General features: G+C 35.6%; 2 protein-coding genes and 1 long non-coding RNA gene across 3 annotated transcripts; 1 reads left to right on the top strand and 2 right to left on the bottom strand.

The window, feature by feature from the left end:
- Positions 1-659: 659 nt before the first annotated feature.
- On the bottom strand, positions 660-1637 carry LOC121786221. Its single transcript, XR_006047128.1, has 2 exons — positions 1510-1637; positions 660-1378 (listed from the first exon to the last, which is right to left on the bottom strand). It is a non-coding gene; the product is annotated as an uncharacterized LOC121786221 (long non-coding RNA).
- A 446-nt stretch (positions 1638-2083) lies between these two features.
- Positions 2084-8527, bottom strand: LOC121786125 (kinesin-like protein KIN-5C). The gene is made up of 23 exons (XM_042184666.1): positions 8346-8527; positions 8129-8258; positions 7709-7867; positions 7269-7618; positions 7035-7173; positions 6784-6881; positions 6535-6691; positions 6079-6148; positions 5896-5972; positions 5616-5669; positions 5458-5538; positions 5277-5388; positions 5106-5192; positions 4848-5023; positions 4535-4696; positions 4335-4442; positions 4093-4251; positions 3933-4016; positions 3649-3854; positions 3473-3574; positions 3071-3180; positions 2771-2922; positions 2084-2534 (listed from the first exon to the last, which is right to left on the bottom strand). Exons 1-23 carry the CDS (start codon positions 8402-8404, stop codon positions 2337-2339), a joined length of 3030 nt encoding a protein of 1009 aa, XP_042040600.1. The 5' UTR covers positions 8405-8527; the 3' UTR covers positions 2084-2336.
- Positions 8528-15182: 6655 nt separating this feature from the next.
- On the top strand, positions 15183-17665 carry LOC121786939. Its single transcript, XM_042185532.1, has 3 exons — positions 15183-15965; positions 16760-16925; positions 17165-17665. The coding sequence occupies exons 1-3, from the start codon at positions 15183-15185 to the stop codon at positions 17617-17619; spliced, it is 1404 nt and encodes a 467-aa protein (XP_042041466.1). The 3' UTR covers positions 17620-17665.
- The last annotated feature ends 192 nt before the right edge of the window (positions 17666-17857 follow it).

The following is a 17857-nucleotide window of genomic DNA, read 5'->3' as shown; positions in this document are numbered from 1 at the left end:
GCGGTCTGCCTTTCGCGAAGCAAGTTTCGGCCATGGTGTTTTCAATGTCATGAATAAAATATGTTTGCTTTCCTTGATGAATTGATTGATTTGGATCCCAATGTGATGATAAGGAGATGGGGTGTTACACATAACACACTTGAAGATATACACAGCCACTGGAAAAGGGCTGAGGCTGTGAGAATAAAGTGCTTGGTGGCGTGAACGTGAGAATTTGAGAGAGAAGATTGACTTTAAAGAGTGGAGCACAAATCGTTTGGAGGGAGGTAAAATGAAAATTTTGAGAGACGAGTTAAAATGATAGTTTAGTAAATCTATAATTATTGAAAGAGAAATAATAAGAAAAATGAAGAGAATAAATATAAAAAAGTGTAAAACCCTAATTCCAAAAAATTCGCGTGTCTCAGACCCATATTTCAAAAGGTGAGCGAATTGAATCCCTTATCTCGAAAGGTCAGCAAATTTAAACACATATTCCGAAATTTCTCGTATGCAGTAAGAGTAGAGGAGGATGAGAATCACATCTTTTTCTCATTACACATTTTCTCATTACACATTTTCTCATTATTCAAGAACCTGAACACAGAGATAATCAAAAATTGTTTCAAAAATTAGACAAAGCTTATGAACATTAAATCATCAAGAGAATATTCTCTATAAGGTTTTACATACATAGATATACAAATACAAATGCAAGCTATTGCAAGTTTCTTTCTCATATCAATTAGAACATCATTTCTGTCATATCAATTGGAACATACATAGATATACAAATACAAATACAAATGCAAGCTATTGCAAGTTTCTTTCTCATATCAATTAGAACACCATTTCTGTCATATCAATTGGAACATCATCTCTGCCGAAAAATTTCAAATATAAAACAATTCATCCTCTTTTCCTATGATACATAACCCTTTAATTATTGAATTATATGTCACAACATTAAATGGAGACTACCATCGCTATGAAGCAACAAAATCATGTTGCTCGGCTTGTTGGTTCGCATTGTCCAAGACCAAAATGGACGTATAAACATTAGGTTTGCAGCTGAGCGTAAACACTTCACATAGCTTTGCATAACCCATTAATCAAGACATTATATTCATTAGACTCACACAGTTCCTCGGCCAACAATTTCCATATCAACAAGGATCTTTCCAACCAATAAAAACCCTTTGACAAGAGTGGTAAAGGTTACCACATCAGACTCGTACCCACCCTTCAAAAACCTGCCTAAAACCGGAAACCCAAAATCAGGTCCTTTACAACAGAAAAAGGACTCAATCGCAGCCCTCTTAAGCATTTCGTCAAACATATGAAGTGGCTATATAGTCAGCATCTACCGAAACAGAGTAACAGCATCACAGGCAAAGATCTGAAATCGAATTTGGGAAATGCTCAAAAGGAGTATCTAAATGGATTTGTGTAAGAAAAGAGAAAGCATAACAGAAAATAATAGAAATAGTTAAACTGGTTGAGTGATAACAAGCGTAGTTGCAGAATTACCTCGGCGCCGTATAAATAGCGGTGGTCGTGGAGGCGGCGCCTTGACGGCTTGACCTAGTGGTGGATGAATTCTGAATAATTGGCGAAGGGAACGACAAATAAATAGGGAAATGGAAAAGCAAAACAAAACCAAAACCAAAACCTAATCCTAATAAAATAATAATACTCGTCAATTAATAATCGATTATATAAATTTAAAAAATAGTATTAAGATTTAAAGAAAAATCGGATCCACATACATTAAAAAATAATTAATTATATCATCAAATTTGATCAAATTCTAATAATCACAAATTTAATTCTGAACATGTACAAAACCATGAGTACAAAGTACTTTTGGATAATCTACATATTCACGTTGAACAATATAATGATTTATGCACATTATTTTCGTTGTTTAGTCAAATTTTAGCTAATTTCATAGTAATAATTAACATTAAAATATTAAATTATAGTTTCATTTTTTGAAATTGTCTCATAATCTCATTCGTATATAAAACGGTAAGTTTTAGTAATGTTAAAAACACTTAAATAAGAGTTGAGTATCATTTTAGCTTTATCTTTCGAAAGAAGATTTCAAGCTGACAAATTTTCGCACTTTCTTAAATAAGAGTGGTTAATGGAACAATGATAAGTTTACAATATTCAATAAATCCCAAGAAAGGATCCATTTGTATTGGAGAATCCCTACAACAAACACCATGCCCTACAAAGACCAACTACTTTTCCCTATGATCTCATGCATCATTTCATATTGATGTATACAAGTACAAATCCAGAGTTAGGGAGTGAGTCATCATGCCAAAAAGGTTAAGCCATGGCTGCTATTAGTTGATCTCCGACAGCGGCTCACGAGGCGCAACCTGAGGCCACACTTGCTTGGCATGAAAAGATTCAAATGGATGGTTTTCCCTGAACTCTTCTTGAAGGGCCTCCATAGGCACTGCTCGGAGTGACTCGATAGTCTCCTTGCCCAGAATATCAGGCTCACTTCGAACAGGTGTCATGCCAGTAGGCTCGTAGTCCTAGCATCAAGAAAGCAAAACTGAATGTCATTTTTGTGTAGGCTTAAACAGATTGAATGAGATGAATACTTTGATGAACACAACCTAAATGAAGCAATACAAATGTCCACATAGAAACATGCTAAAAGGTGCAATATATTTTAATAGCCACGTGCTATGTTTCGTGTTACTATTTCTTAAACTACACGAGATTTTTGAGAAGGATAAGAATACCATTGAAGTAGAAAAGAATATACCGCATATTTCTGCCCAAAAGTATCAATAGCATGTTGCTCAATGCAGGCTGACTGCTGGGAATGATCGTTAAGAAGATTCTGAATCGTTTCTGAGTGCTCTTTAGAGGTAGACAAAACTTCAGAAACAGATGATTTCTCTTGTTCTGACAAGCCTGGATAAAAAAAGATATAATGTCAATCCGAAGTGGATATCCATTTTAAGGTATAAACCATTCCATCAAATGCACAGCAAAGAATTCCATAACACAAGATTAGACATTGTAATTTTCAATTATCATAGGAATATCAGGAAAAACTGACCATCAAAACACTGAATAATATCATCGCTATTTCTTTTGATGTCCTCCTCAACCAATTCTCTTGCAGACTCAATTTCAGCATCATGCTGTTCATTGCTATAATGCATATTCCTGAAAAGATGCATTCCACCAAGAATAAAGCACTTAATGCATAAAAAAATTTCAAACAGAATCCATTAAAATGAATGTAAGATCATATATTGACAGAGAACGAACACAGAGTGTCTGATACCTACAGATCTCATTGCGCAATTAAAAAGGATCAGGCATCACAAATAGATACAAATAGTAGGATCCAGAAAGTAAGATGGTATTTGGATTAGCCAGTGAGTGTATTATTTAGTCTGTCCTCTTTCCTTTCAGTGAAATAATTAAACAAGTCTTTTAAAGTAAATGAACCAACCTAACATGTGCGTCAATGGCTAATGAATTTTGCTTTCCCATGCCATTCAAAGATTCTTGCATTGTTTGCCACCGCGTCAAAGCAGTATCAGCACTGCTTCCACTGAGTAAGAAAGGACAAGAAATCAGTAAAAATGGATAAGACAAAACAATGATTTCATAGCAGCAAATTCTCACCATCTCTGCATGAGCAACTCCATACGACAATGCTTGGCAGCAGAGAAATCAGCATTTTCCTTAAAACTACTATCTGCATGTGTAAAGGAATCCTGCCACTTTCTTTTAAGATCTGTTGTAATCCCATCAATTGTAGAAACATGGCCATCCAAGAATATCTTATTTCCGATTGCACTATCCTTAAGACTATCCAGCTTTGCTTCCACCTGTTTACAAAAGATTGCATATCAATAAATGCAAACATAAAAAACAGATAACTGAACTGAAACAAAAATGATCAGAACCATCTCTTTCTGACGAAGCATGCATTTTGAAACAAGAGAGGTCATATCAGCAATGAGCTTCTCTGCTTCTGACTTTGATTGTTCCTGCAAACATCAAACGTGTTAGAGTAAAAAAATAGTAAAATTGAAGCATAGTCAAAAATGTCAACTAGAGCTAAACCTCATAAGAATTCCGAAATTCTGCTATGCTCTTCATCTGAATTTCATCAACTTGAGTTGCATGACATTTGAGCCTTTTAGATTCTTCCAAAATCTTATCAACACATCCATGAATAGATTCTGATGTACTTGTTAGGTGTTCTGTACTTGCAATAAATCTCTGCACATACAAAATGTATCTACTTAGGATAAAAAATACTGGAAAGAGGCCCAAAAAGATTCTACATAGAGAATATCCAAAACCTGTCGAAGCTCTCTTGCCAAGTGAGCCATTTCCCCTTGATGACTAGATAAAATATCATGAAGATCATTGAAAACTGATTTCACTTCAACAGCTTCAGCAGCTAAAAACTGAACAATTCAGAAGAAAGAAGCATTAGACTCTATCTAACAAAGCAATGACCACCGGGAAAATAATCAGTAAAAGGAGAGTGTTTGCATACTGCTTCAATAGACTGTGAATTACAAGAAGCCAAAGCAGAAAGTTCCTCCAGAGCAGCATTACTACCAGCTTTGTGCAAATGGACAACATTTTGTACTGCCTCAAAATGAGATACATACAAAGCCCTTGAAGAACTCACTTTCTGTTTTAGTTCCACATGAGCCTACAAGAAACATCCAATCAGATGACTGCATATACTGATGTACTAGCTTCAGACAAGCAGAACTAATGTTCCAGAACACTCATTAACATAAACTACAAGGAAAGATGCAAAATTTAGCGAGTAGCAACCACCTAATACAGTTTTAGCAAACCTTATCATGTATCTGAAGAAACGAGTTGCAGATGTTTTCAACACACTGGAGGTGCTCTTTTTGCCGGGATACAGATGCAACCAGTGAGCTAGAAATGGTATTAAGCTGCTGGGTAAGATCAAATGTGAATGTATTCACAGTCGATCTGTTATCAGCATTCAGTTTGTCCTCTCTTGCTGAAAGAAATAACCATTGCAAGCTCTGAGTTGTGTCGGACTAAAATCTTGATACTAGAGGATACAAAAAAAAACTGCTTACCAATTTTGAGAAATAGTGAAGCATTATCCTTTTGAGACTTCTCAAGATCAGCTCGCAAAACACATGCTTGATGAGCCAATGCATTCTCTATAAAATTATCAGAAGACTTGTTAGACACTAAGCAATGGGCACCATACGAGAAAAGTCCAACCGCAGGTTATAACCAAATACCTGCTTTTTTCTGTTCAGAGATGATAAAGTCTCGCTCTTTTAGGGAATATTTGCAAAGCCTTAGCTCATCTTCAGTGTTTGATAACAACTTGGTAGTTGAGTCTAAATCTTTCTGCAAACATCTAGGCATAAGACTCAGGAATCATATAACACAAAACAGTAACCTGTAAATATAACTTACTTGGGTTGCATCAAGTTTGTTGCTTAAAGCACAGCATTGTTGGACCTGATCATTGTATTTTCCTTGCAATTCCTCTGTTTTCTGTGTACATATTTCAACTTTTAGATTTTATAAGATTTCAGTTTTAGCTAGATCCTGAAAAGAATAAAGTGTGTTACCTTCTGATGGTTTTCCATGGTCACTGTCATTTGTTCAATCTGATCACCCATAGCCTAAACAATAAACCAAAACAAAAGATGATGCAATGACAAATAACATGATGTATAATAATTCATTTGCTAATTCATAATTGTAGTTCGGAAAAACTAAAAAGGAATATGGTTATTCTGAGCAACATACGCCTCTCGCCATTGAATAATACTATATGAAAATATTCAATGAACCAGAAGAGCAAAGTTGTATGGATAAAAAAGAAAACAATATTCAAAGTATGAGCACCTTTCTCTCACTCTCCTCTTGATAGTACCGCTCCTTGGGGATGTACACACCATTCTTCTCCCGTGCAGCATATACCTCTGTGTGTGTGGGAGTGAATGTAAAATTAAGTCTAAAAAGTAGTACTTATGACTTTAAAAAGAAGCTTAGATGAATGCATAGCTAACTAGAGATAAAAACAAGTACCTGTTTTCAGTCTTTCTATTTCACCATAGAGATCTTTGATAAGAGTCGACTTCATCATTTTTTGATTCACCTATAAGTAGAGATGTGTTAAGATAACTTTTGAAGCCATCTGAAATTGCATATTGTCACAGAAATACAAACCAATCAACAAGATCATAATGTTCAGGATCAGTATTTTATCCCAAAGATAACTGTGATGAATATGAGAAAACTCTGAAAGTTCAGTTAGTTTTGTCTAGCATAATTATGACAGGAAAACAACTGATTGCATTGAGCCCATGACAACATGTGCAACAAAATAAAACCCTGTTCCAGGTAACCGAGCATAAGAAATAAGATTACACGGACAAACCTATCTCAGTTATTCTCAAGTAACATACAAGAACAAAGCCCTCAAAAAGGAGAAGGATAAATCAAGGAAGCAGGAGCTATGAAAAGATAACTGTTGCAACGGACCTCGGGCTTATTCTTTATGTGCTTAGCCCTATGGGCATAATCTAGTGTGCTGAGGGTCTCCTCAAGACAATGTACAGCTGGTGATACTGTGGCAATGATACATGTCTTTGTTCTCCCCCCCAATGAATCTCGTAGAAGACGTGTTAGCTTGCTGTCCCTGTTGAGAGACATAAAACATAGGACTCAAATGTACTTATAAACAAATTGCAATTTGTTTGAAACAATCAAGTTCATGATTGAAAATTCAACCTGTAAGGAATATGCCCGCCATGCTCGACAAGAGCATTTATTACACGCCCTAAGGTAAGTAAACTTTTGTTTATTTCTCCAGCCTCTCTTGCCCTTCCCTAGAAACATTGATGAATAATATATAAGAAAAATGAAGACATCATTATAAGTTATAACTAGAGATTATTAATTAAGCACTATGATATTAAAAACTTTAACAGATTGTCTAACAGATTATAACTAAAAGACTTCAGCAAGATGCGAGATCTTACCTCCCTAGCACCAGAACGTGAGATGTTCTCGGAACCCGCCAAATCAACCAAATTCAACTTGCCACATTTTATTAGTTCTTCGCCTTCAGGGGTTGATTCCTTTATATGAATTGTTACAGAAAATAGAGAATGTGACCGACTGCAACCAAAAACAATAAAAGAAAGGGAATCAATTTTGATATATTTCATCAGAATATATATAACCATATTCAGATTGCCAGGATCATGTAAAACCTTGATTGTTTATTCAACAGGGTTTCTGCAGTTCGACGCTTTGCAGATCCCCTTTCAAGTAACGTGAAAATCTCAAAAGCACTTGTCACAATCTCCTCTTCGAGTCCTCTCACAAGAACGCCACCTTTGCCATCTTCCATGAGTGGCAATTGTTTTTTCTGCTTTTCTTCCAAAGCAATTTTTGATATTTCATCAGGAGCCAGCAAGTCAGTTATTTCTTCATTGTATAACTCCAAGAAAGTGACTTTCACGCTATACTCTGCACATTGACCTTCTAGATTATCAAATATTTGCTTTACTGCTCTGGGTATGACTCCTGCTCCTGGAGGCAATTCTCCATTTGGACCACTCTTCAAGATAAAAGTAAATCAAGCTTCAAAACAAACTCAGCTACCCAATAAAAACAAAAAAGGTAACTGAAACTGTATTATGTAGGTTACCTTCGACCTCTTGCATTCTCCCTCCATGGTGTATGTTTTTCCAGTGCCAGTTTGTCCATAGGCAAAGATTGTACAGTTAAAACCATCCAAAACCTCATTTACTATCGGGATAACTGCTTGGTCATATAGATCCCTCTGCTGGGAATTAGGCCCAAACACCTACATATGAAAATTAACTATAACACAGTTCTTGTAAAATTGAAATGCTTGTCAAAACCCTAAATCTACTCATTTCTTCAACAACACTAATTTTAAACTCAACTCGATTAGTTCCAAAACCTAAAGCCAAATGCTTCTACAATGTTTTTATTTCAACTGAATCATAAAGAAAAAGACACTACTACAACAATACACCATACAAATCAATGCTCGTTCACGAAAACTAGGAAAATGAAATCGTATTAGAATATGAAAATTAACCTTGTCAAACATAAAATTTCTATCGATATGTTTTCCAGCGATATTCTGCGAAACGGAGACCTCTCTCTGGTACTCATTGCACGTAACCACCTGCGGCGCATTGTTCCGCAACTCATCGTCGCTAAACGGTCTGCGAAATGGCCAATGAAATCATGTCGATATGAAACACAAATTCAGTAAGAAAAAAAGCCCTAATTTTCAAATTAATGCACACTACCTGCAACGGAGGAGAACTTGAACATTAACGCCTTTCTCCTTCTCGTGACGAGACGACATATCTGAGCTCCCGCACTTAGGTATGCGTCTAAGATCTGCTATCGATCGCAATTGGTTGCTCCACTATGTGTTGTGTGTGAGAATTGAAGAGCGGAAAGTGGAGCGGGATGAATCTGGTTTGATAATTTGAATTTTTGAAGAAGCGCTCACTTCACTCTCTCTCTCTAAATACACTCTGTAAACTGTAGCTGAGCCGTCAGATCATGAAGTTGAGATCGGACGATTCAAGATGTCTCAGAATTTGGGTTTGAATTCTAGTGACTCCGTTTAGTCGGGTTGGGCCCTCGGATCCGAATTATGTGGGTTTGCTGTGAGTAGTTCAAATTGGTCTTAGGCCCAATAGATTTATCTGAATTATGGGTATAACCTTTTTTATTCGTTACGTGTATTAATTTCAAATTTTGCTTTTACAAGGAAAATTTTGCATTTTGCCACTTGGCCAATGAGGATCAGAAAATTTCATTAATTCGAACAATTAGAGTTATGGGCGATCTCATGTTAAGGTAGCTCTGTCCTAACTTTTTTGAGATTAGGATTTACTTTTGTTCTTCGCTCATCGTCTATTGCCAACGACCTATCGCATTGCCTCTGCCTTCGAGTGCCGCCGACGACTTCTTCATTCTATCCGGCCACACGAATTTTATTTCATGAATCTGTCATTGTTGCCACTTGCCAAAGTTTTAGTGCACCTCTATATTTACACGCAGTTCAAGCCGTAATTGTCATATTTATGTTTTATTTATTTTAACTATAATATAGTTATTGTATGTGTATTGGCTTGTTTGGTAGCCGTATTAAATTAAAACTCACGGCTAAAGCTGTGTTTGATTAGTATTATTAGCTTGAGACATATAAAGTCTCAAGTTAAATTTAGTATAATCTCTGTCTCAAGGAAAATTGTTCTTGAGGTTATGTATTATTATTTTGTATGTTAAAGGAAATAATGAGATATAGATAATTGTGTTTTCATTTTTAGAAATGAGTCATTTTTATTGGGATAAACTAGATGAAAAATGTGTCATTTTTGTTGGAATATTTGGTAGTATTTGGTGCACTAAGCTTATAGTATTATTTTGTATATCAAATTTTAAAATATTATTTTTATTCTTAAAAACAAACAATTCTAGTATTAATTGAAAACAATACACGTTTTTGGCAATCCTTCTCCGACTTATTTGCCATCGAGATTCACTGGAATGTTTGGTCGATTGTTGACATGAGAAAACATGTTCCATGAAAGCAATATATGTCTAATTGATTTATCTATGCATAGCCATAGGGCCATACCTTGCTTTTAAAAAAAAGAGATTAAAATTAAAAATCTAACATCAAGGTTGGAATTTAACAATTTTATTCAAAAAACAAACTATTGGATTAGAGTGTTCATACATACCACATTATGGCCTTAAAAGATAGTACCATCCATGTTCATTCTATTCATAACATCAAATAATGCTACTTTCTACTAGCAAAAAACATTTAAGTTTAAACTCGACTAGTTTTCATATAAAATAAAACGAAACAAATTTCAACCCTAAGAAGTTCCACCCACCAAATTTAATCCTAACCACAAATATATGGGAAGAACATGAAATAGCTAACCCCCACAAATGAAAAATCAAATTTTGTAACGATGGAGTTAGGGGATTCAATATTCTTGAAATGAGTTGGGGCAATCAATGATCACGTGTTTTATATTTTCTGACCTGGGAGATTGTAAACCTTTAATTTAGTTAGGAATGGAGGATGTGATAAAAATTATGACCAATTTACGCATGTTGCAAGTCCAATTTACATTGATTGATATGCATGTTACTTTGTTTTTAGACATGAAAGGTTCCAAATAAGTTGGTATTTTGGAGCCTATCATCTTGGCCCTAATCAAGGATAATATTTGTATATGAAAGAAAATGTACAAACTAAAAGGTTGGTATTTTGGAGCTTATCATCTTGCCCCAAATTAAGGATAATATTTGTATATGAGAAAATGTTCAAACTAAAAGGTAGAGCAACATGTTTTTGTCACTCCCAATCTAAAACAAATAAGAACGACAACGGGAAGGTATAGAGGCACCCGTAGCAAATAAGCAAAATGAACAAGAGATATAAACAAGATTACGAGACTTACAACAATACAACATCGACCTAAATTAAGTTGGTTGGATAGTAACTATAGCTAAAAAACATAAAATAGAGCACAATTTAACCGGCAAGACGAATGGGAAACTAAGGTGGCGTTCGGTTACCATGACTAATATCATGAGACTATCCATCTAGGATTAAGTTGTGGGATTATTTTAGTTGGAGGGGGGAGGCTATGACTAATTATCATGAGACTATCTATCTAAGATTCAGTTGAAGGGTTCAATCTTATGAATCAAACATGATACATATTTAATCATGAAATTTAATCTTGCCAACCGAACACCCCCTAAGTAGAAGTACTTGTCATGCTGAATATTAGAGTTTATAGGATATTATTTGGCTCGTACACATGCCAATTCGCTAAAAAAGTCGTAACAAATTTGCTTCTGGTTAGCCAATATGACTGTTTTAATTTGCTATCGTATGAAATAAGTATTCCCTCCGTCCCAACTAAGTTGAGTCACAACTTTTGGGCACGGGGATTAAGAAATTGTGTTGAAAAGTAAGAGAGATGAATAAAGTAGGAAAGATAAAGAGAGAGTAAAGTAAGTGATGAAATAAAATAAGAGTGATTGGATGTTTTGTTTTTTGTCAAAAAGAAAAATGACTCAACTTAGTTGGGACATCCCAAAAAGAAATACGACTCAACTTAGTTGGGACGGAGAGAGTAATTAAATTAATGTGTCGTTGTACTCGTACATTTTTGCGTTGCATGGTATCGATAACATTAAAACAAATTAACCAAAAATTAGAATTTGATTAGTGTGAAAAAATGAAAATAGTTAAGAATGGAAGAATGTAATCAACATGGGAAATGAATGAGATGATGATGGAATAGGAATGATATCGGAAAAGGGCTAATTCCGAAGAATAAAAGGAAGGTCTAGTTCCTACGTAAGGTATACCAAAAAAATAAAAAGTATACTAGTAGTAGTAACCCTTTAACTCCATATTTCAATAAAGGCTTAAATTTGGCTGAACATAATTTATTTTTTGCTTTTAAAAACTTAATCATATAGAATGGTATAGTTTTACACACAAGATAAATGCAAACCATATCAGCCCAAACAATATTGAACGTTGGATCAGATTAAAAACTCACTAATTAATCTAATCTTCCACAATAGACAATATATAAAATCTAAAATATATAAGGGTGATTTCGAAGAAAGGAATGTGTAATTCCATCTTTATAGAAAATCAAGATTGTGGAGTAATAAAATGTTGATTCCTAACCAAAATAAATTATCAAATCAACGGAATTTGAACGAAGCTAGGCAGCAATTAATTGTTCTAATCTAATATAATCATTATTAATTATGTTTTTTTGAATAAAATTAAAAAAATGGTTTGTTATTCAAAAGGCCACGCCTCTAGAATTGAAGATAGAAAACAAATATAATACTCCTATAAACATGGACGTAATCAACGGCAAACTCCAAATATTGTACAAACTTCAAACTATGATATGAACTGTTAGAAAATGTCAACAGATGACCAAATAATAGCAACAAAATATGTCAACACAATGTCAACAATTGATATTGTGTTGAAATTTTTTATTGCTGTTGTTTTGCCATCTGTTAACATTTCTAACAGTTCAAATCATAGTTTGAAATTTATACAATATTTAAAGTTTGCAACTTATCACTATCCCTATAAACATATATGTACTCTGAAGTCAACAAAGTATCGGTGGCCTAATTATTTATACGTGACAATGTGATATGTGTAGTAGTAGTAGGAATTGCACTATTTAAGTAACCTATTAATTGTGATACATGAACATTAATGAAGTCTTAATAAGATAGCAAGTAATTAAGAATCAAATAAGTTCGTATATATAGTTCATAAGATGAAATTTAAACATTAATTATACTTCTAAAATATGCTAGGGCTAGTCATGAAAGCATAAAAAGTATGAATTCAAGTATAACTGAAATTTTAGATTTATGTGAAAAAAAAACTATATATGTAATGAAAAGTGGAGATAATCGATTTCTTATATTACTTTGTAACTTAGATTTTTAATGTAAATCAAAGCTCATACTACCATATTGCAAATAAAACGGTGGGGCATTTGGCTTATCATTAATAAATGCCATTTAAGAATAGTTTGGACCCTCCATGGCTCCATCTATCTAAAATAGAGTGGTAACACATTTTCACTTTCCCTATTATAAATTGTCATTTGGGGCCAATGACTCTTAATTTTGACAATAAAATAATATATAATGCAATGACAAACAATTAACTTCGATTTGTGATTAGGTCATTTTGCCCTAAAATAGGATGATAAGAATAAGGAGAGGTTGGCGGAAAAGCAAATCTCTTTTGGTAAGATACTTCTCATCAATTTTAGTAGAATGAGCATTTACGTTATGCATATTAATTTTTGGGGCTGAAATGATTTTATGCTTGTATTGTAGTATATTGTATTAATTGAGTGTTTATTTCGCTTTTATAATCTTTATGTAATTATTTTCCGTGATACATTTCCATTTTCCCATTTTAAGGAATAAAATCTAATAAAAAAAAGGTTTCACTTACATCTTATTTTTAGTTATTTATTAGATCGACCATTTGTAGAGTAATGTATTATTGGCCTTCTAAATTGCAATTTTAGCACCATAATTATTCGGGCAGTGTTTCTGTCTCGCAAATATAGCTAGGAAAAGTGGTCACCACAATTATTTGGAAACTCTGTCGCTATATATATGGACTTTAGAAAATCAAATGAAACCACAAGATAAAAGTAACTTTTAGACTCTGTTTCAATGTTTTAAAAACCGGACCGGTGAGTGAACGGGCAAAGCCACTGGTTCATGGTTCAACCGGTCCAACGGTTTAATCACTGGTCGAACCGTTATATTGTTATAAATGTGTATATATATAATTATATAATATACTAAATATTTTTAATTAAGTGAATGATAGAATATATAATATATTAATAGTATATCCCAAAAACATTACACCTCCACCTATAAAAGTTTAGTGAATGATTGAATTTTATTAATTTTTTTATCAATAAATATGATTAAATATATAAATTATACTAGTAGTAAGTTATTGTAAATAAAAAATTTAATATTTATGAATAAAAATAAATAATTTCATGGTATTATTTTCAAAAAGTAATGTGGCAAAATAATATTATACACAAAGATATATGAATAAACATAAATTAAAAACATACATTTAGTAAATACTCCCAGTATATAATCAAATAGTAGTAAACTTTAAGTATAATTAATCACATATTCATAATATACATATATACGTATTATACAAATAATAATAAAACTAGCAGTAGTAAGCGATACATAAATAAAGTGGATGATAATTAAATATCATAATTAGTATTACTAATTACTTTGCTATTAAACACGAATTATTAGTTTATATAGATAAAATATTTCGTGTTTAACATATAAAAATAACTTATGTTCATGTTATTACCAAGAAGTATTTGTGGTGTAGTGGCAGAATTGTTAGTAAGTTCACCGGGAGGTTTTGAGTTCGATTCCTATCAAGGTCGAAATTTAAAAAAAAAATTGAAAAGCATTTGAACCGGTTCCCGGTCAGACCGGTCCGGCCGGCCGGTTTCGGTGGTTCATGGCGGTTAAACATGTCACTGGTTTTATAGGGCTAACCGGACCGGAACACTTACCAGTTCGCACCCGAACCGATCGAACCGGCCGGTTCGGTCCGGTTTTTAAAACATTGCTCTGTTTCAATATCCACATACTAAAGACTGGAGATGCGTGATCCTATATTAAATTCAACTTATGGAGTTATTTGCCGATTTCATAATGCAACTACTTGTTTTCTTTATGTCGACGTCAACGACGATCCTTTTCACTGTGTTCGTTTCCGACGTTTGACATTGAAGCTTTTTCCTATGGCACCTAAGATTGCTTATCTAAAGATTATGTCGTCGCCTCTTGTGAAGTGGCATAACCTTTGGACAGCAGTAGTACTATTGTGGATCCAGGTGGTCGGGGTTGGGGTAGACCGACCCCATTAATTGTCAGATCATAAAGGTTGAAAAATTCATTTAAATTCAACTTTTGGAGTTGCCGCCGATTTCAAAATGCAACAACTCGTCTCTACCTTATGACGCCGACGACGACCTTTTTCATTGTGTCTAATCCCATAAATTTCGTTTCTGATATTTGACATGGAATATTTGTGATAAGTCTAGGTTGTAAAGTTGGTCATCACCACCAAAGTGAATATTTGTTTGTCCGAACAAGTTATTAAATTCACATAAAATCCCCAATCCACCCTTGATGGCTCCATGATGCAGCAACTTGTCTCAATCCATAACATCAACGGCGACCTTTTTCACTGTCTCCGATCGACCAATCCCATATTTTTCGTTTCCAATATTTGACATTGAGTATTTGTGACAAGTCTAGGTTATATAGATGGCCATCACCACAAAAATGAATATTTTGTACTCCATGTTTAAACAAACTATGTGATTCACATAAAATCCCCAAACTACCCTTGTAAAACTCCATCCTCAACTATAAATGCATGCCCAACCCTAAACCTTTTTCCTCATCCCACTCCAAACCTCCACACACCTTTTTTTAACATCTCCTCCACCACCACCACCGCCGAAATGGCCGCCGCCGCCATCCACAGCTCCGAAAAACAATACTCCCCCGCCCGCTCCCTCGGAAACACCGAGCAAAACTGGTGCCGAGCAGTGGCCTCCGGCACCGGCATCACCGTGCTAGCGCTCCAAATGGCCATTCCGCCGCCACGGATAGCCGCGTCCTTGACCGGAATCCTCGAAAAACTCCAAACGCGCCACCCCCTCCTCGCCGCCAAACTCCACTACAACCGCGCCTCCAAAGCCTTCTCCTTCCTCCAAACCGCCGCCCCGCCGCCCCACGCCGTCGAGCTCCACGACGCCCCAACCACGGCGAAAATCCTCTGCGCCGCCGCCGCCGATTCCCCACTCCAAGCAATCCTAGAGCACGAGCTCAACATCAACAGCTGGTCCCACCCGGGATCGTTCCCATGCAGCGGGACCGAAATCCTCCATGTGGCCGTGTACGCGGCCACGGACATCGGGTCCGTCGTCGCGCTGCGGTTCCACACCTCGGTGTGCGACCGCGCGACGGCGGTCTCGTTGCTGAGAGAGCTGATGGAGATGGTGGGGGGTTCGGGGGTAAATACGGGAATAGGGAATGAGGGAGAGGGCAAAATGGGAATCGAGAGTTTGATTCAGGCTGGGATGGCGAAGAAGACGCTGTGGGCCCATGCGTTGGACACGTTGGGATATTCGGTGAACTCTCTCCGATTGACGAATTTGACCTTCCAAAATACGAAAATGCCGAGGCGGTCTGAGGTGGTGAGGCTGCAAATAGCCAGCAAGCATACCGCTCTAATTCTTGAGGTAAATCTTAATGAAAATATTAAGTGCTATTAATTTGTCATTAATGATTTAATAAAACATGATATCGAGTGCTGATAATTAATTACTCATATAACAAATTACTCCTACCTAGCTATATATGTCTACATGTCTACGATGTAGATCACGCTCGCTCACGCATATGTCCCATTAGAGTGTCTAGTATGGCACAATTTAATAAGACACTTAAAAAATACTCCACCCGTCCACGATAAATAGGGCTATTCCATTTTTATTCCTCGTTTTGGAAAAATAATAATAAACAGTTAAAGCGTAGAGAAAGAAAAGTAAGAGAGAAAATAATATAGACAAGAGACTTCTCTATAGTATTTTCTCTCATACTTTCATTTCTATCAACTTTAACTATTTGTTATCATTTTTTTAAAACAAGGGATAAAAATAGAATAGCCCTATTTTTCGTGGACGAAGGGAGTATTACTCTGACATCATGTCCTCATAATATTTTTTTATGTTATTTAACATGTAAATTACAAGGCTCACACTATGAAATATCGAGTGAAAAGTCCATGAACCATAATTCTTCCTATATAGTACTATACACTATGCTTCTTTATACATATAATAATGATTTCTTATTTTCTATGCTATACTATATCATCACTTCTTTTTATAATAATTGTACTAGACCATAAAGATTATGTTCTAAATTTATTACTTTGTGGTTAGCACATGAAAAGGGAAATATGTGATCTATCGGCTACCTTAATTTATATTAGGTCATTTAATTATCATTTAATTGAATAAATATTTTTCAGGGGTGTAAGTCAAGAGGGATCAAGGTGTGTGGAGTTCTAGCAGCAGCGGCAATAATTGCAGCGAATTCAACAAAACTCCACACTTCTGACACGAAGAAATATGGAGTCGTCACTCTCACTGACTGTCGTGCTAATTTTCAACCACCTCTTTCCCCTCATCACTATGGTAAATTACTTCTCTAACCGGTTAATTGTATCATACTACATCTCACATTACAATGACCTTGTTTATTAGTGTCACAATTGGTAAATACGCCATCGTCGTAACATGATGACTATCATGACACAATTATATAAGTGCCTCTCGTGTTGCATTAATGCAATCTATTGGTCAAAGAAAAAAAATACAATCTTACCAACTTAGCTACATTTCCTCGTCTAATTAACCTCTCTCTCTTACGACAGGATTCTACCACTCAGCCATCCTCAACATACACAAAGTAAAAGGATCTGAAACTTTATGGGATTTAGCCAAGACATGCTACATGGACTTCGCCGATTACAAGAAAAGCAACAAGCATATCTCCGACATGGCCGATCTCAACTTCCTCATGTCGAAAGCCATCGACAACCCGGCTCTCACCGCCTCCTCGTCCCTCCGGACGTCGCTCGTCACCGTGTTCGAGGACCCCGTGCTCGACGACTCCCTCGAGATGCAGCGGAGCATCGGCGCGGAGGACTTCGTGGGGTGCGCCTCGGTCCACGGCGTCGGCCCCTCCATCGCCATCTTCGACACCGTCCGCGAAGGCCGCCTCGACTGCACCTGCGTCTATCCGGCGCCGCTGCACTCGAGGGAGCAGATGACTGAGCTTGTTGAACGGATGAGTAAGGTTTTGATCGATGGAGTGACCCAAATTTGAGAGTGATTATTCAAGTTTGAATTCTAACTTGTGCTTAAAAAAATGTATTGCGATTCATTGATTCTTATAATCGGCTTGATTAATCAGTTAGGATCATTGTGACATACTTTTACACTATCATATAAAAATATTGTTATTCTTAAATACAAAAGTACTTGCACTATCTTCACATACAAAAGTACTTGCACTAGCTATTCATAATTAATCATATTAATTTTTTTTCTTACCGTTTGCATAC

This window comes from Salvia splendens, chromosome 22 (assembly GCF_004379255.2).
Source record: "Salvia splendens isolate huo1 chromosome 22, SspV2, whole genome shotgun sequence".
Lineage (NCBI taxonomy): Eukaryota > Viridiplantae > Streptophyta > Magnoliopsida > Lamiales > Lamiaceae > Salvia > Salvia splendens.
This window is presented reverse-complemented; position numbering and strand designations above follow the sequence as displayed.